The 17,503-nt window shown below is 54.6% G+C and overlaps 8 protein-coding genes across 8 annotated transcripts; 4 read left to right on the top strand and 4 right to left on the bottom strand.

Annotated features, from left to right (window-relative positions):
- Window positions 1-830: 830 nt before the first annotated feature.
- MRS44_004688 (uncharacterized protein) lies at window positions 831-2,646 on the top strand (the record flags this gene model as incomplete). Its single annotated transcript, XM_046275587.2, has 3 exons — window positions 831-1,206; window positions 1,378-2,401; window positions 2,457-2,646. 3 exons carry the CDS (start codon window positions 831-833, stop codon window positions 2,644-2,646), a joined length of 1,590 nt encoding a protein of 529 aa, XP_046136170.2.
- Window positions 2,647-4,840: 2,194 nt separating this feature from the next.
- MRS44_004687 (uncharacterized protein) lies at window positions 4,841-5,559 on the top strand (the record flags this gene model as incomplete). The annotated part of the gene is made up of 2 exons (XM_046268809.2): window positions 4,841-4,915; window positions 4,978-5,559. The coding sequence occupies 2 exons, from the start codon at window positions 4,841-4,843 to the stop codon at window positions 5,557-5,559; spliced, it is 657 nt and encodes a 218-aa protein (XP_046136171.2).
- A 302-nt stretch (window positions 5,560-5,861) lies between these two features.
- Window positions 5,862-6,875, bottom strand: MRS44_004686 (uncharacterized protein; the record flags this gene model as incomplete). The annotated part of the gene is made up of 1 exon (XM_046275588.2): window positions 5,862-6,875. The coding sequence occupies one exon, from the start codon at window positions 6,873-6,875 to the stop codon at window positions 5,862-5,864; it is 1,014 nt and encodes a 337-aa protein (XP_046136172.2).
- A 486-nt stretch (window positions 6,876-7,361) lies between these two features.
- MRS44_004685 (uncharacterized protein) lies at window positions 7,362-7,802 on the top strand (the record flags this gene model as incomplete). The annotated part of the gene is made up of 2 exons (XM_046280906.2): window positions 7,362-7,475; window positions 7,530-7,802. The coding sequence occupies 2 exons, from the start codon at window positions 7,362-7,364 to the stop codon at window positions 7,800-7,802; spliced, it is 387 nt and encodes a 128-aa protein (XP_046136173.1).
- A 324-nt stretch (window positions 7,803-8,126) lies between these two features.
- On the bottom strand, window positions 8,127-8,506 carry MRS44_004684 (uncharacterized protein; the record flags this gene model as incomplete). Its single annotated transcript, XM_046280907.2, has 2 exons — window positions 8,127-8,449; window positions 8,497-8,506. The coding sequence occupies 2 exons, from the start codon at window positions 8,504-8,506 to the stop codon at window positions 8,127-8,129; spliced, it is 333 nt and encodes a 110-aa protein (XP_046136174.1).
- Window positions 8,507-9,051: 545 nt separating this feature from the next.
- On the top strand, window positions 9,052-9,813 carry MRS44_004683 (uncharacterized protein; the record flags this gene model as incomplete). The annotated part of the gene is made up of 3 exons (XM_046268812.2): window positions 9,052-9,075; window positions 9,132-9,300; window positions 9,362-9,813. 3 exons carry the CDS (start codon window positions 9,052-9,054, stop codon window positions 9,811-9,813), a joined length of 645 nt encoding a protein of 214 aa, XP_046136175.1.
- Window positions 9,814-10,205: 392 nt separating this feature from the next.
- Window positions 10,206-12,289, bottom strand: MRS44_004682 (uncharacterized protein; the record flags this gene model as incomplete). Its single annotated transcript, XM_065622291.1, has 4 exons — window positions 10,206-10,994; window positions 11,045-11,304; window positions 11,381-11,921; window positions 12,272-12,289. 4 exons carry the CDS (start codon window positions 12,287-12,289, stop codon window positions 10,206-10,208), a joined length of 1,608 nt encoding a protein of 535 aa, XP_065478363.1.
- Window positions 12,290-13,605: 1,316 nt separating this feature from the next.
- MRS44_004681 (uncharacterized protein) lies at window positions 13,606-16,029 on the bottom strand (the record flags this gene model as incomplete). The annotated part of the gene is made up of 4 exons (XM_046268813.2): window positions 13,606-13,805; window positions 13,854-15,225; window positions 15,291-15,395; window positions 15,451-16,029. The coding sequence occupies 4 exons, from the start codon at window positions 16,027-16,029 to the stop codon at window positions 13,606-13,608; spliced, it is 2,256 nt and encodes a 751-aa protein (XP_046136177.1).
- Window positions 16,030-17,503: the final 1,474 nt, after the last annotated feature.

Here is a 17,503-nt window from a genome sequence, read left to right as displayed (position 1 = left end):
TAATACTAATACTCGTTGAACTGCTCGAAGCCCTCAGCACAAGATTGGCGTTTGGCCCAGGAGTGCTGAGCTTTCAGTCAAGCGTCGTCGCAACTCGAACAGATCTGGATCGGTCTTTATTTAGCAAACCTACCGGTAGGTTCCGTTGGGAAGTTGCAGGGAAGCCAAGCGTGAGCTTGTGGCTTTCTACAGAGTAAAGTAGCGTCTAGCATAAGCAAGTTTGCATAGGTAAGGTTGTGGTGTTGGACAACATTAGGTTTTATGTTGCATTGTGCCGAGAACTGCGTTGTGTTTTTGGGTTGTGCCTTGCATTCTCATCATGTTTGACTACTATAAAACGAGAAGTGCCCTGCTCAGTGATTATAGCAACCAGCCTTCCAATAACCACCCAGAGTTGATAACTACAGCACCCTTTTGCACCACTACGCCCGGTTGATTGATACCTCCTCTTCCTACCTAGGTACCTACGCCGAGCCGACACCGGCATATCAACTATACGCCGGCAAACAAAACGGCTCAACCACGTGACCCAGCTCCGACCACGCCCGCCGGGTTGACGGGTCCCAGCATTGCAGTTCCGGTATCAGATCCGATAAGAGCCGATAAAATCTACTAAATCACCAGCCGAGGACAACAGAATCCGGGTTTGGCCTTCTCTCTGATTGTTCACCTGCTTCCTCCCCGAGTTCTTTGGCCAGCGTCCTTCGAATCCTTGCTCTCGAAGCCCATCTCTTTCCTCTCTGAGCTCAGGCCAAGCCCAATTGGCCCTCCCTCCACCTCCCGGAATAGCGTTTCGCCAGACTGCCGCCGCCAAACCAGCTCAGCCCATCATGCTTCGAACCGTCACGGGACGTGCTGCTGCCACCTCGGGGCTTGTGAAGTCGGTGCTGCCTCGGGTGTCCCGAGCTACGCCCACATGCTCGCTTGCCCCGCAGCTGCGACTTCATAATCAGACTGCTCCGGCCGGCCTTCGACTCTCCAGAGCCATCCACAGCACCTCCGTCAGAATGTCTCAGACACGAACTGAGAGCGACGCCTTTGGCGAGATCCAGGTCCCCGCCGACCGCTACTGGGGCGCCCAGACGGAGCGTTCTCTCGAGAACTTCCGTATCAACCAGCCCCAGGACCGCATGCCCCCTCCCATTGTCAAGGCTTTCGGTATCCTCAAAGGCGCTGCTGCCACTGTCAACATGCGATATGGCCTCGGTGAGTAGAGAGAGTCTTGGTGGAGGTTGGCGGGGTATTAGAGAATTCAGCTTGGACAGCTTGGCTTGTGCCCTCGCTGTGGGTGCAAGCTGACGAGTTCCGTGAAGCTGCTGCCAAACTCATAACTCACGTATCCTACAAGGCCAATGCGCTGACGAGCGACTTTTACAGACCCCAAGATCGGTGCCGCTATCCAGCAGGCCGCCAAGGAGGTGGCCGACGGCAAGCTCATCGACCACTTCCCCCTCGTCGTCTGGCAGACCGGCTCCGGCACTCAGTCCAACATGAACGCCAACGAGGTCATCTCCAACCGTGCCATTGAGATCCTCGGCGGCACCATGGGCAGCAAGAAGCCCGTCCACCCCAACGACCACGTCAACCGCAGCGCCTCGTCCAACGACACCTTCCCCACCGTCATGCACATTGCTGCCGTCCTCGACCTCGAGGGTGAGCTCCTCCCCGCCCTGCGAAGCCTCCGCGAGGCCATTCAGAAGAAGGTCGACGAGTTTGAGGCCAAGAAGATCATCAAGATCGGCCGCACTCACCTTCAGGACGCCACTCCTCTCACCCTCGCTCAGGAGTTCTCCGGCTACGTTGCTCAGCTCGACTTCAGCATCAAGCGCGTTGAGAGCTCTCTCCCCGACCTGCGACTTCTCGCCCAGGGTGGTACTGCCGTTGGTACCGGTATCAACACCTTCGAGGGCTTTGCCGAGGCTATTGCTGAGGAGGTCACCAAGATGACTGGCACCGAGTTCAAGACTGCCCCCAACAAGTTCGAGTCTCTGGCCGCCCACGATGCCATTGTTCAGGCCCACGGATCCCTCAACACCCTCGCCGGCTCCCTTACCAAGATCGCCCAGGACATCCGATACCTTGGCAGCGGTCCCCGTTGTGGTCTTGGTGAGCTGAACCTGCCCGAGAACGAGCCCGGCAGCAGCATCATGCCCGGCAAGGTCAACCCCACCCAGTGCGAGGCCTTGACCATGGTCTGCGCTCAGGTCATGGGTAACAACGTCGCTACCACCATCGGTGGCATGAACGGCCAGTTCGAGCTCAACGTCTACAAGCCCCTGGTCATCCGCAACCTCCTCCACAGCTCCCGCCTGCTGACTGACGGTATGCGATCATTCGAGAAGAACCTGGTTGCCGGCCTCACCGCCAACGAGGAGAAGATTGCCAGCATCATGAAGGAGTCGTAAGTGCCCCTGGACTGAAACTCTCACGTACGAAACGCTAATTATGTCTTGCAGTCTTATGCTTGTCACCTGCCTTAACCCCAAGATCGGCTACGACATGGCCAGCAAGGTGGCCAAGAACGCCCACAAGAAGGGCCTCACCCTTAAGGAGAGTGCCCTGGAGCTCCAGGCTCTGACCGAGGAGGAGTTTGACACTCTCGTCAAGCCCGAGCTGATGGTTGGCCCCAGCCCCTACAAGGGCTAAGCTAATTAAGAAGACAAAAACGAAAAAGCATGATGTCTATAGACGAGGACTTTCGGTTTTGGCAGTGACCGAGTTGTCTTGTATCAATAAAACCTAAAGAGCCTTGATAGAGTGTGACAGTCAATAAAGAGAACAAAGTCAATTTTGCTTGATCGTGCGTGCATGATGACATCGTTTGTTGGGCTATGAGCATTTGTGCTACATTTGTAGCGGTTTTAGATACGATAAAGGCTTGTGAAGCCTTGCCATCCCTAGCTGGAGAAGAGATCCCTTTCCCTTCCGTGTGCGCTTGCTATACCTTTCCCCGGGCAATGGATGGATGGCCGGGCCGGACCGGAAGTTTAGTTAGTGACTGCTCCGCTATCGGGTCGGAGCTCGACCGTACCGACCTCCGACTTGACTTTCGGAACAACCTCTTGTCTACGGGCGCCTATTCTTATTCCCCATCCGGATTTGATGTCATTTTTGAGTGTTTGAGGTTTGGAGCGGGTGTGTCAAGCTTTCTATCAAGCAACATTGCATCGTTACTAGCGCCAAGTGCGAACTGGCAGCACCTGGATTTAAGAGAGAGGCATGACAGACGAAAGCTGGCAGGATGAGGCAGAGGTTGACTTATATCCACACAATCCAGTAAGTCCATGGTTGATGACTTCTTACGTTGCCATGCATCGATTTTAGGCAGGCCAGCGGAATGGCGGCTCGTATTTGCCAACACGACCTACCTACCTATGTATAGGCACTCCACCTGCATGCGTGCGTGGGTGGTGCAGGCGACGCGACGCGGGTGTCATGTCCTGTCGTGTCGTGGCTGGCCAGGCACCGTAGGTAGGCTGGATCTCGAGTAGAAGAGAAACCAAGGGTGTTGGAGGAAGAAACGTAACCGTCATGGCCTGACCTGACCTGAAGCCGTCATGTGAGGGTCAGCAGTTGCCGAGATCCATCCATGTATGGATAAAAGAAGGACCCTGCAGTGTTGACGGTAGGTAGGTTGTCTCTCACAGCCATGACCCCCTCACCAGAATTAGAAGCATCCGTCAACAAAAAGCCCCCGAGGTATCCACCAATGATCCCTGAGAGGATGGCAGTGAGTCTGCACTCTCAAACGGGGATTGACAGGGAAGCCACTGCACTTCTGTGCTGCTCAAAAAGAGACGAGAGAGAGACGATGCGCCGGCCCAATGGCCTTGAGACGTTGGCATGGCAATGCCTCACAAGAGGATTGATCCTTTCCCAGAGCGGCATGTACCATGCGAGAAGATGGAGGGGATATAAGGTAATAAGCTGACAACTGAGTAAGCCCTCTCCATCTTGGCCCTTCCATCCTCCCCAGCCTCACCAAGAGTTTTCATCTCGGTGGTTCTGGTGGCCATGGCGTGGTTTCTCGGCTGTTGACACCCCAGCAGCTTCTAATGACCTCTTCTCTATTCGTAGGGACTCAGTTGATGACGTTACAGGGTCAAAAACGGATGATTCTGGCAAGACGAGGGGGAGGGGGTAGAGAGAGGAATTGAAGGAAAACTGGGGCTTCTCGATGCAAATGGGGGCCATGGAGTTTGGTTGTACGTATCCGTATTTAATTGTCTGGGGCGAACGGGAAAACGGCACCAAGGATTCATTCCTTCCTAATTGATTTGTTGGGCAGGTTTCAGCCAAAGTTTAAAATAAAAAAAAGCGAAAAAGAAGTTCTGGGCAACACGTTCAAGCTTTGGCTGGGCGGGAATGGCTCCAGGCTCGTCTAGATTGGGGAACACAAGTACCAGTACGGGGGATTTACACGCTACTTTCCACTCAGGCACGTAACCCCCGGCCGCATAGCGCAGGGTCTAGTGGACTCTAGCTCACAAGCTTCCAGGGGTCCAGGGGCAGGACAGGAGGAGAGAGGCAGCTGGAGCAGAGACAAGCCCATTAGAGGCCCTTCCGACCAGCCGATGAATGGATAATTTGAATGGAGCCCGTTTCCCTCAGTCAATTCTGGACCGGGACCCTTGTCCGCCCGACAAGGCTTGTTCTTATGGGGTAAGTTAATTAACCAGCAGCGCCCCGGGAGTTGGAAGCAGCTATAAAAGGGCCTGGACCGACCTACCGAGGAGCGCCTCTTACCTCTACCCACCAGCATCATCATCTCGAGCTTGCTTACGAATTTAACGAACAAGACAAATTTCTCATCAATCGTGCTTCAAATCCATAATTCAAAATGAAGGCCACTCTCTTCCTCGCTGCTGCCGGCCTCGTCGCCGCCCAGGACTTCACTGGCCAGCCCAAGTGCGCTGTAAGTCAACATCAACATGGACACCTGTGTCACAACAACACCATCTAACACACGCCCAATAGCTCAAGTGTCTTGAGGAGTACGTCCCCAAGGCCGGCTGTGACCTCGAGGATACCGCCTGCCAGTGCGAACCCTCCTTCCAGGAGAAGCTCACCCCCCAGATCTCGCCCTGCCTGATTAAGGAGTGCGAGGCTGCCGACCTCCCCAAGGCCCTAGCCGCCGCCCAGGCTGCCTGCGCGGCTTATTCCTCGGCCGCTGGCAAGTCTGGCTCTGTGACCGGTACCGTCACTGCTACCGCCCCCGAGACCGAGTCTGAGACCGAGACTGCCTCCGATGAGGAGAACACTGAATCCGTCACTGTCAGCGTCGACACCTCCATCACAGGCTCCGTCACCGTCCCTGCCATCTTCTCCTCCACTACCGACGTCCCCGTCACCCCTGGCCCCAACAACAAGACCACCACCAAGCCCACTAAGACTGGTGCTAGTGGAAGTGACGATGAGGAGACCGGCACTGGTTCCGGCTCTGGCTCCGAGACTAGCGAGACCGGCGCCGCTGCCAGCGAGACTGGCAACGCCGCTGCCATGACCGGCCCTGCCTTTGGTGGCTTCCTCGCCATCCTGGCTGCCTTTTTCGCTCTGTAAGGTGTGAGATTTTACACAGGTATAATCCGGTGATAGAGCGCCTGGGGAGTAATCTTAATGGGGCTTCATTGCGAGGCCTGGGGCGTTGTTTAATGTTCTGAACGAGAGTATGCTTCGAGATATGACATTTGGATGTTTTGGTCACTTTTTGGATATTGGGTATAGCATCTTTTGATGAAAGGCTATATCTATTTGCAATAGCGGAAAAAAAAAGTAATGATGGAAATGGATTTGCTTGCGATTTGTCAAGCACATAACCCCTGGCTCCTTTATCCTGCTCTCCCTCCGTATTCTCTTCCATCTTAATCTTGAGGTTCTTGACTCTCATCGGCCTTGGCCAAGTCGACGTCGATGAGCCAGGGCAGCTGTATGGCTCGATATTGAATACTCATGATGGCAGCATTCACAAACAGCGTCTTCTCCCCCTGCACGAGATGGTAGTCACCTTCGGTGAGATCCAGATGCGCACCCCTCTGCCGGCTCATCTTGATGAGCTTCGCCTTCGTCGTTTTGTACGTCTCCTCATCCTGCGTCACGCGGTTTGGCCGCAGGCCCTTGAGCCCAACGGCTTTGGACCGCTCCTGGTCGATCTTGTTGTCGTCCCACGTGGCGAGGAGCGAGCCCCATGCCTCGTGGATGTGTCCAAAGCAGTGGATCTTTGGCTTCGCGCGGGTGACGGCGCGCAGGAGGTCGGGGCATCCGGCCCGGGTCCCCGTCATGCCGGCAAAGTCGAGGATGCCAGTCGGAGGGCCATGGGTCATGGCCACGTCGATGCCCTCGGGGATCTTGAAGTCGTGGCCGTCGTCATATTGGAATGCCCAGCCGCCAAATGCAGGTGTCCACTGGCTTGCGAACACCTTGAGTCGAGCCCCGTTGTCCAAGGTGAACTCGTGAACGCCTTCGGTGAGATATCGGACCCCGTCTGCTTTGGCAGCTTCGATGATATCCTTGACCTGGTTCATGGTCTTTTTAGTACGTCGGGCTTCATTAATCCAGAAGTGCTCGTCAAGAGCAGTATCGTGGTTCCCTGCAATAACCAGCTTGAGAGGAGCCCGGATGGAGCGTAGCACATCAAAGGTTGCTTCGTATTCCGGGACGGTTGAACGCAGGGTCAGGTCTCCGCAATGGAGGACAACATCCGCCTCTGGCAGAGGCTCTCTCCAGCCTGTGTGAGCCCACTTCAAGTCACCCTGATCGAGTTCATCCTCAGTGGTTGGCCAGCCGTCGTCGGGCTTGGGTTTTGGTTCGGAGCCGTGGGTGTCGGATATGATGAGGATGCGCGTCTTGACTGTACTTGAAGCGCGGGATTCTGACATTTTCGAGTCGAGATGAGTGACAGTTCAATAAAGAAGAGATCGATGAAGAGATCAAGTTTCGAGGGCCTAGAGCACAAAGAAAAGGTGCATATATAGGGACGTAGGCAGAAAAGTTTGTTGTTGGTCTACCTAGTAGGCATCACAGGAGGCAGCCGTTCGAGAGGGCCACTGAATAATATACTACAAGCACCTCTGAAGAAGAAGAGAATAGGTAGTGATTTAATGTTTGAGAGGAGTAAAGCAAAACACACCAACAAAAACAATCATAGGTTAACATCATGACCTAACCAAAGCCATCATGGATGCTTGATGAAGCAAGCTTCAGCTGACGTCGATAGAGTGCAAAGTGGGTCGGGCAGCTTCCAAGTTCCTTTGTGCAGCCTCCCTCCACTTCCCTGCGCCAACGCAAAGGAGAGAGACCATCAACCCGCATCGCCACCAACAAATACAGCGCCTTTTGCTTGATAACTCATACTATCATCCGAAATGGCTGCTGAGGCCTCTCAAGATGTCCCAATGGGCTCACCTCCACCCGCGCCCGCGCAGACGGACACGGAGCCCAAGTATGGCGGCTACTCGCGTTTCGAGATTGAGCTCGAGGTTCGTTCTGCGCTCTTCTCCCCTCTCTCCCCGGCTGACCTTTATTGTTTCTAGTTTGTACAATCTCTAGCAAACCCTTACTACCTCAACCATCTCGCTTCCCAAAAGCTCCTCAACCAACCCGCCTTTGTCGCATACCTCGCCTATCTCCAGTACTGGAGCAAGCCGCCCTACCTCAAGTACCTGACCTACCCGGGTCCGACCCTGCGACACCTCGAGCTCCTCCAGCAGGAGATGTTCCGACAGCAGATCATGAGCCCGGACGTGGTCCAGAGACTGGTCGAGGAGGGCATGAAGGCCTCGATCGATTGGCATCGCGAAAGCTAGAGGACTTGCGACCAAGGCGACGACGCGCCTCGTGGACAGTCACACAAGCCACGACAAGAGGACCAGAGAAGCCCCGAAGAACAAGATGACATCAAGACTCCTACGCGGAAGAAGAAGACGATCAAGATCAAGATCAAGACGAAGCAGAAGCCTTCTCAATCGTAACTGTCCAGCCCAGCAAACGCCTCGCAACATGACGAGGCTACATAATTTTTTATTCTTCCAACTCGAAAAACACGAGCTACAGTCTATGACAAACTCCGATTCTCCTCGCAACCAAGAACAAATAGCAAGACCCTCCTCCGACACCGACTCATAACAAGCCTAGTTCTCTCTCCACCGGTGTCCGCAAGTCATGCACTTGTAGAAGCTCGTCATGGGCTCGTCGGCACTGCGGATCTGGACCTGGAAGAAGGCGGCCTCGTCGCCGTTGCAGCCCTCGTTGGGGCACTGGACGCGGCCCTTTTGCGCATTGTCCCAGGCTCCCGGCCCGCCGAACACGTCCTCCTTCTCGACGCGCTCGTACATGCGGCGCGAGAAGACGGGCTCGGTGATGTGGTGCTCGAAGGGGCAGGTGCGGCACTCGAGGCGGTTGGTGCGCGTGTTTGTGAAGGAGACGGTGAGGATGTTGGCGCAATGGGGACAGACTTGGTGTGGTTAGCGAGGTTGGGGGAGAGGTGAGGATGAGTCTTACAGAGCAACATGATGGCGGTTTGCTAGGGACAAGAGTTGATAGCAAGAAACTGTCTGCAATAGAGCCTTGTTTGAAAGCGAACGGGTGTCTTATTGTTGTTCGTTGTGCGTCGTTGATTCGTCTGTTGAATAGAAACGAATATGACTTCTTTTTTCTCCAAGAAAGTCCCAAGGCCGCCAAGGCCTCCACCTCGTGCGTTTCCATGCCCAGGCGGCAGCGTCTCTAGTGGGGTCCAGCCTCTACCATGACGGACCATGTCTTAGCGCCATCTCCCCCGCCATTTCCTGCTCTTTGCTGCCCTGGGCGCTTCAGCCTCAGCCCCTCCAAAACACCAACGACAAACGCTACATCATCACTGCCACCTCCTTTCATATCCCCTGGTGACGACGACGCCGCAAACACGTACTCTATTGTTGACTTTGCACACCTCGACTTGTACCGAGCATTCCGGAATCTCTCCCGAAAACCCTCAATCTTTTTCCCATTGTCAACCAACTGATACCCCGCTTCCCTTGGAAATCAGCTTGATATACACATCTTGGTCAACCAGCAAAGATGGGCGCTGACGAGGAGCACGATGTAAGTCAGGCCTCAACAACCCATACAACCGTACCATCTAACCAACACGCACACAGGGCGCCTCCGTCAAGGAGCTCTTGATCGAGGCATGCCGCCGCAACAACACCGACCTCCTCACCGAGTGCCTCGAGGACAAATCCGACCCCGAGATCACGAAGCTCCTCAACGAGACCACCACCGTCATGGGCAACCACCTCTACCACGAGGCCGCCTCCCGCGGCAACTGTGCATCTCCCCATCATCCGCGATCGAAGCATACAACGAGCTAACACCTCCTCCAACTTAGACGAAATCATCGACCTCCTCCTCGACCAGCCCGACTTTGAATGCGACCCCCTAACCCGCCTCGAGGGCGACACCCCCCTCCACACCGCCATCCGCTGGATCAACTCGGAGCCACCCGCCCAGAGACCCTTTGGCAACGCCCTTGTCGAGATGATGCTCGAGGCCGGCTCGAACCCGCGCGTCAAGAACAAGGCCCGCCTGACGCCATACCAGCTCGTCGACCCCACCAACAAGGAGCTACGCGAGCTCATCCAGAAGCACGAGTACGCCAACCAGAACGCCGGCGACTTTATTACCGTCGACAATTCGGCTGCTAGTGCCAAGCATGGCGGTCACAAGCATGCCGTCGCACAAGGTGTAGACGATGAGAGTGATGACGACGCCGAGTTTAGCGGCAGTGATGAGGAAGAGCGCGCCGAGTGGGAGAGGAGACGAAAGGAGAGGCGGAGATAGTCATCAACGCGCTGCTGCGCTTAGAAACACTTGATATCTAGAAGTCACTTCACCGCAGAGGGAAGTGGACTAATCCGAGGGTGGACATACAGCATGATAGTTATCTCAAAGCGATAGAAGCCTGTACAAAGGTAGAGAGAATAACAACTTCTCATCTAGGGCATCAAAGAAAGAAGGGTATAAGCATTCTGGCCCAGGGATTTGAAACCAACTCCCTGCTCAGCTCATCGTCTATCATCTAATCGTATGCTCATTCTCGATCCAAGCCGACGTCAGGAAAGGAACAGTCAAAAGGACGTACAAGATCAGGAACCAGCCTGTCTTCTATAAACAAAGGAAAGAAAGTATGTTTCCAGCTCTTGTCAAGTTGTCTCGATCAGACCCCCAAATGCTCATAATAGTAGCCATAGTCCAGTTGCCAACGCCGCAGAGCCCATCGTAATAATCGCCGGGAACACATTATTCGCGATACTCTTGTCAGATATGATATATGTGACATTCTTGAGCCGCTTCTGGGCAACCTGTGATAGTCCCCCTGAATCGGCTAGCTCATTCATTTCATCGCCCAACTGACGCAGAATGTTAGTCGAGCGACCCTTGGGGCACATGACGATCTCCCAGCCGCCACCCTTAGGAATGATAAACGTCGAACTCTGATCGTCGAAAGCAAAGCTGTAAGCATCGGGACACATTGCTTTGGCGGCCTTGCTGTAATCGGATGGCTTGCAAATATCCGGGTCGTGGTATCTGCCTACACAACACTCTTTGTCAGTGCCGTATGCGGCGCACGCGCTGTTGCAAGGTGAAAACTCGGGCCGCTGGATCTGATCGTCCGGGTAGGGGTAGATGCCGTCACCAGGCTTAGTGGGCGGAAAGGCAAGATATTTCCATGGACACCAGCGGCGTGCGTCATTGTTGTCGATCCTGTTTTCCAGAGGCACTGGATATGTCGAGTTGGTGTAGTAGGTCCCAGTATCAGCGTGTGCATAGATCCAACTAGGAGATGCAATGCACGCGCAGTTGGTGAGATTTGGCGGGATGAAGGTTGTGTTCTTGGCAGGGATGTACACAATGCCCATCGGGAGATTGTAGCCGTCAACTAGGGAAATGTCGTAGAAAGTTTGCTCCTTGTGTAAGCCGCCAGCTAAGGTGAACTCGGCGAGTGTTGCTGGCGTTGACCCCTGACTATACGTTAATACTGGATGTGAAAAACACTTGGTAAAGCACTTACACTGAACTCGCAGTCCAACTTGCCAAAACAGTCACCCGTTTTGCAGGAACATGAATCGCCCTTGACAGTGCAATTCGTCCTCCCCCAGACGCGACCTTGCCACTCTGATCCTACCCAAAGTTCCTTGCTTTTCCCCTGGGCAAGCTCGAAGCCCCCGACGCCCGGGCCTTTACCAGACTGAGTTGCGATGCCAGGCCAGATGGTTGAATCGCATTTGTTGGTAATGACCAAGGGAACCGGCCTCTCAGGGTCTTCAGGTTCTTTTCGACGTAGATTTCTCACGGTGTATTGCCCCCATTTTTGCAAAAGGTCATCTTCCGAGATCCTTGGAGGGACCTCTAAACTGACAGCCCTGGCTTCCTGCATGCACAACCCAATGATGAGGGCAGGCACCAGCAATCGGCGCAATGAAGAGGCGCTTCTGGCGTCTCCACATTTCGACGAAGATACCATTTCCTGGCTCAAAGGGTGTAAGTGAGACACAATCAACAACGAATTGTTGATTTGCGTTGTGATCCAATTGAGGTTGCCCGAGGGAATTGTGTTGAGTCGAGAAGGACAAAGTGATAGAAAGTATTAGTTGGTCGTGACCATGGCCTCCAAAGATAGCTGTCCACTGAAGCAAGTATAGTCGGCGAGCAGTATATGTAAGATACGACGGCGTTGGGGTGCTTTCCAGGATCGAGGGACTTAAGTGACGTATCGGCGATGACGATGCTGCGAGCCAAGCCTGTCTTCCTGGATACCTGGGAACCGTTTTCTGATGACCCTTGTCGAATTGATCTGCGCTGGAGGCGTGGCAGCGAAGAGTGGCTGGACAGATGATGGAGTCTAGGGCAATGAGCAGGGGTGGACCGGCTGAGAGCGACGAGATCGGCTAGGTTATCGTAGAGGAGCGGGTAAGGAGGGGAGGTGGCCAGAATCTGAAACAGCCGAGGAGGAGAGACGATACTATTAATATTTTTGGTGCTTGCTGATCAACAGATAAACAAAAAGAGGGTAACAAATCCAGAGGGTTGAAGAAGGATAGAAGCCCAAGAGTCGGCCTCGAGTAAAGGAGAGAATGGAGCTGAAGATGAAAGAGAAAGAAAGGCCGAAAATAATGGAACGGCCAGTTCGAGACTTTGAAACAGTGCAAAAGGAAAGAGTAGACAGGGAAAGGCCTCACCGAAGGAAGGCGCTTCACAGCGAGAACTTGCCATGTTTGTCTGGGCTGCCATGACTTACACGAGTTTGAGTGGCCATGGTTGAAAGCTATGACGTCAGGGGACCACGGGCCAGGGATATCGACAAGAACCAGACCCCTGGCTGAACATGCATGCCAGCAAAAGATCAGACGACGAATGGTTGTGTGAGTAACGATGAATGCAAATATGCGGTATAGGGTTAGATTCTACACAGATCCCGTGTTGGTAGCTGTGAACATTGATGCTGTGATATAACCTTCCCTTTTTGGCTGTTGCCGCCATAAGTGAGGCCATCATGAGAAACCTCCCGAATGTTGGATCTATATTGCAAGTTGGACAGAAATCCCACCATACTTCCCACAAGTCGACGAAAGCAGTTGATTTTACTCTACATGGACCGGGTGCTTGCGTTAGAAGCACGATGGGCAATTATATATGAGGTCTTAACTCAACGTTGGTTGGGCTGTAGCTGTAAAGTAGGTAATCCCCACGTGAGCGGCACCTTGCATGACCCCACCATCCAATTCCCAATAACGCCCAGTTCCAACCGTAATTGAACCTCCTTTGTTCTGTTTTCCTTGTCACTTAGAGAGCGGGATAGAGGGTCCAGGAACAGCGATTGCCATGTGCCGGGAATTTGAGTTGAGAAGGGCTTCCTTGTGGCTGACACTGGCTGATCAATGACATATATGCCACCATGTCCTGGATACTCTCTGCTAAATATTGCCGTGAGAGAAAAAGGTATCACTGGATTGGAGAGTTCGGGTCCAGCTTTCGCCTGGGATTGGCCATGCAACTCGGACCATGACTTAAATCTAGCTGTGCAAGTCGGCTGGTACCCCTTGCCATTTGACTGATTGAGTTGCTCTAGTTCAATAACTTGGGCACCAAGACAGGAGTCTCAGCTGAGTTCATATACAGGATCAGATTCGATGTAGATCAAGATTTGGACATTCTCATACCCGATATCTTTGCATCATTAGCCACTAAACACACAAGTCTTGTCGAGACGCTATGCACATTCAATGATGTCTCCATTGTCTATATACGAGTGATCATCATGTCGTTCATGCATGTAACTCTCCCCCTCCGTCAATTCAGAACCCAACACCAGGCTTGGACACACCTGGTGTCAACCACGCTCAAGTTATTTAATCTCCTAGTACTAAATCCAACATCTTTCGTCGCTCGACATGTCTCTTTGGTCTCGTCGGATGATCCCAAGACGGTCCCAGATATTTCCCTTGCTCTGTCTGTCATATTTCGGGGGGTGTTCCGAGCAAGTCTCACCCGCCTCTGCATCTTGCCAGGTATCATGCGGTTCCAAAGTGAAACTCCAAGTTTATCGCTTTCTCTTTCCATTATACTGCATGTTTATCGGAAGCGGGCGCGGCAGCGGCCCATGACTTCGCCCTGGCAGACAAGCTCGGCACTGAATTCGGAGCCATCCAGGGTCAGGTAGATATCAAAGTAGACGCGGTAGAAGGTGCCTTGAGGGGTATCCATTCGTTCAAAGTCCTTCTCCAGGTTCTTGCGGGAGAGATCCGAGGTAAGCGTGACAACTTCCTTGATGCCTGCGGATTGTTAGTCTTTGAATCACTTGTACGCAACAATAAACTTACGGGGATCCTTGGTGTATTCGGGGCAGACATCGTCGTCACAGGCGTACAGGACATCCTCGTACATGAGGGTAGCGCCAGGAGCGACTTGTCGGAAGAACGAGACCTTGACAGGCTCGCCGTTCTTGACCTTTTGACCCTTCTGGACAAAGATCTGTCGGGTGAACTTGCAACGGTCCTTGCCGTCCAGAGAGGGCACACGGTAGGCCTCAGGGTGGTAGCCTTCCTTAAAGGGCTGGAGGGTGGCCATGAGGTAGTGTCGACGGGCGACACGGTGGGTGATGATTCGCTCCGTGATTCCGGCGGTGACAGCACCCTTGACGATGGCGGCCACTGAGTCCATGGGGCGGACGACCTTGGACTGGAACTGGGGAGGGACGTGGAGCTTGATCTGCTGGAAAAGGTACTCGGAAGCACCGAAACCACCAACAACCAGGATGTTCTGGAGGGTACGGTTCTGGGCCTGAATGGCAATAATCTGGTTTCTCACGAGCTCCAGAATGCGGTTAACAACGGGCTCGAAGCACTGGAGAATCTCCTCGTTGGAGAAGGTCATGTAACCCTCCTCGATGCCAGCCTCGGGGAACTCAGCCTCGATACCAACGTCGACAGCCCACTTCTGGCCGTTATTCCGGAAATCGGCCTTGATTCGGTTCTCAAAGTCCATGATACACTTGGCATAGACACGACCGGCCGTCTTGGAACCATCGGGAAGCTTCATCTTGCGGATCTTGGTCCGGAGAATGTTGCTGAAGTTTCGGTTCAGGGCGGTGGAACCACACGAGTCACCGGAACCAGCTGTGCACTCGGCGACGGTGAAGGGGTTCTCCTCCTCGACTTCGTAGGCGATCAAATCAACAGTACCACCACCACAATCCACAATCAGGACGGCATCGTGGACCTTGAGGTTCAGGAGACCAGTCTTGGAGCAGAAGAGGGCGGCGGCCTCGGGCTCAGAGACCAGGGTAAGACGGTTGTCGTTCTCGTCTCGGAGGAAACCAGCCTGGATGGCGGCAGCTCTGGTGGCGGCCTTGCCGGCATCGTTCCAGATAGCAGGCACGGTCAGATAGTATCGGATGTTGCGCTCTTCTCGGTTAAAGACTTCACCCAGCGTCTTTTGCAGAGCTGACCGCATGGCCTGTCGGAGCTTGAAGAGGTAATCGGCGGCGACGTCGATTTCGGACTTTCCTGGGGGCAGAGGAGGGAGGTTGATGGGATCGATGTAGGTGTTTCCGCTGAGCATCAGCTGAAGCTTGAACCACTCAACCTTTTGCACACCGGGCTTGGGGTATCCGGTGGGAGCGAGGGCGTCAGCAATATCGGGACCCCATCCTACCACCTTTTGGTATTGATCGTAGTAAAGCACCGTGGGAATCTGGAGCAGAATGACTTTAGTCTCTGCGCCTCTCGATATTTGCTGCTTGTCTCGACTCCACGTACCTTTTGCTTGGTGTAAGAGCCAGCGCCTGGCCACTCAGTAATGATGTCTTCCTTGGCCTCGTTGTTGGTCGCAAACGCAAAGGCAACGCCAGAGAAAGTGGTACCCTGGTTTCTCAATTAGCCACTGCGCTTCTGAACTGGCAACCCTTCAAATGCGTACAAAATCAATGCCCACGATCAGCTGGGCCTTGCTCCGGCTGGCTCCCTCAACCTCAGCAGCGGGGCCCGGGCGCTGGAACTGCTGACCGATGGGGCCGCCTTGAGGAGGAGGAGGACCGGCGGGAGGGTAGCCCTGAGGCGGAGGAGGCTGTCCAAAGCCGGGAGGACCTCCCATCGGAGGAGGACCTTGGCCCATGGGAGCCATTCCGGGAGGGTAGCCCACGGGGGCACCGGTGTTGATCGGGGGCGGGCCGCCAACCATTTGGCTGGGAGGAGTGCGGTTGGGCTGCTGGGTGAGAGGACTGGTGCGGCCGAGGGGAGCTTGGCCGGGAGGAAAGTTGGCTGTATAGCTGGGCGGGCGATTTCCAGGGCCCGGGTGATTCATTGGGAGGCTTGTCGTGGACGACGAGGCGGCGATTGAGGGAGCGTTGAGCTGGTGTTGGTGTTGGTGAGGAGGCTGCGGTATTTGGCCCGGAGGAGGGGTTGGGCTTGGGGTCAGACCCTCGACGTTCTGGATGCTTGCAGCGGACTTGCGTTTTCCGAAGCCAAAGCTCTTGAAGCGGGAGTTCATAGAACTCATATGGAAGAGAGGAAGAGGAGCAAAGGGGGGAGGTTTGAGGAGTAGGACCAAAGGTCAGAAGAGGCACAGAGGCACAGGCACAGACGCAGAGGGCGGCGAGGCGAGGCGCCGCAGCAGCAGGACGGGGCAGGACGGAGCGGACAGAACAGGACAGGATAGGACGACGACGAGGGGGGTGGGTTGGATTGGGATTGGGCGCAGGAGGGGGAGGGGGGAATGAGAGAGGGTCAGGCTCGGGCTCGGGTCAGAAATTAGCACGGGGGGTGGAGGAGGAGAGAAGCGGTTTCTGGAGAGCAGCAGTGTAGCGCAGTGCAGAGCAGAGCAGAGGCGTTGTGAGGGAGCAAAAGTCGAGAGAGAGAGAAGAGACGGTCTGGCCTGGCCTGGCTACAGTCCAGCACCAGGTTGTCTAGCTCCCAGGTTGATGCGATGGGCGGGCGGGAGTGGGAGCAGGAGGGGGGCGTGCGAAGTGGGATGTACGAGTCTGAAGTGGTCGCCGGCTGGTTGGCTGACAAGCTTGGGCTGAGCTTGGGCTGAGCTGGTTGCAGCAGAGCTGAGGTCGACTTGGTAGGACTGGACGCCGCTGGCGGCTCTCTTCTGGGCTGGCTTGATGCTGGCCTGGAATATGGTCGCCGATGTTCAGTTTGGCTTGCTTCTAGACCTTGGATCCGTTGCCGTCTCTAGGTGCGCTCCGTGGCTGTAGCTTGGGAGCAAGTAAGTTGCCGAGTCGCTCTTCTGACAGCTGGAGCCAGGCATGTAGAAAAAGTTGCGAGGTAGCGGGAGAGCCTGTCGACGAAAGGTGGGCTCTCTGTCTGGCTGTGTTGCGTTGGCGTATGTATGGATGGGTAGGTAGGCAGGCCGTCAAGTCTGGCGCTGGCGCTGGCGTGGGCACGGACGAGCCGAACTTGATGATGCTGATGAGACCGTCACAGAGAGAAAATTCGATGGGCAAAGAGGCGCAAGCTTTAGCAGGTGGATAGGCGATGGGTTCTGATCGTGGGAATCACTGCTTCCTTCGCTTCTCGCAATAAAAAGGAACAATGAGATCTGAGCAGGCCTTTTGGGCTCTTGGGCTGAGGTGGCTGACGAGGCGCTGCAGGCTGGGCACTTGTGGGCAGAGAATCAAGGACGGGGATTGGGGCACCTCGCAGGACCACCAGAAACAGAGACCGCCCAGGACCCCCCCTCCAGGTGGAGAAGTCTAGAGCTGACGGCGCTAGGGCGTTTCCAGCAGTGTAAGGCTGAGGACAGGGGATGCAGCAGGACATTCCATCAACTGGCCGACGGATTTTCCTCTCACCGGCTTCAATGACGGGGATGAGAATTGGTAGGCGGGCGAGAATCGAGACGAACTGACGGGCAGCTACATTGCATTACGGCAGCGGGTAGAGACTCGTCGACGCAGCACAAACGGCCGACCTGATACTCAACCTGGGTCTATTTGCCAATCAGGCTGGGCATGTAAGCTCAAGAGTAA

This window comes from Fusarium solani, assembly GCF_023522795.1.
Source record: "Fusarium solani strain SB1 chromosome Unknown bctg00000002, whole genome shotgun sequence".
NCBI classification, from domain to species: domain Eukaryota; kingdom Fungi; phylum Ascomycota; class Sordariomycetes; order Hypocreales; family Nectriaceae; genus Fusarium; species Fusarium solani.
This window is presented reverse-complemented; position numbering and strand designations above follow the sequence as displayed.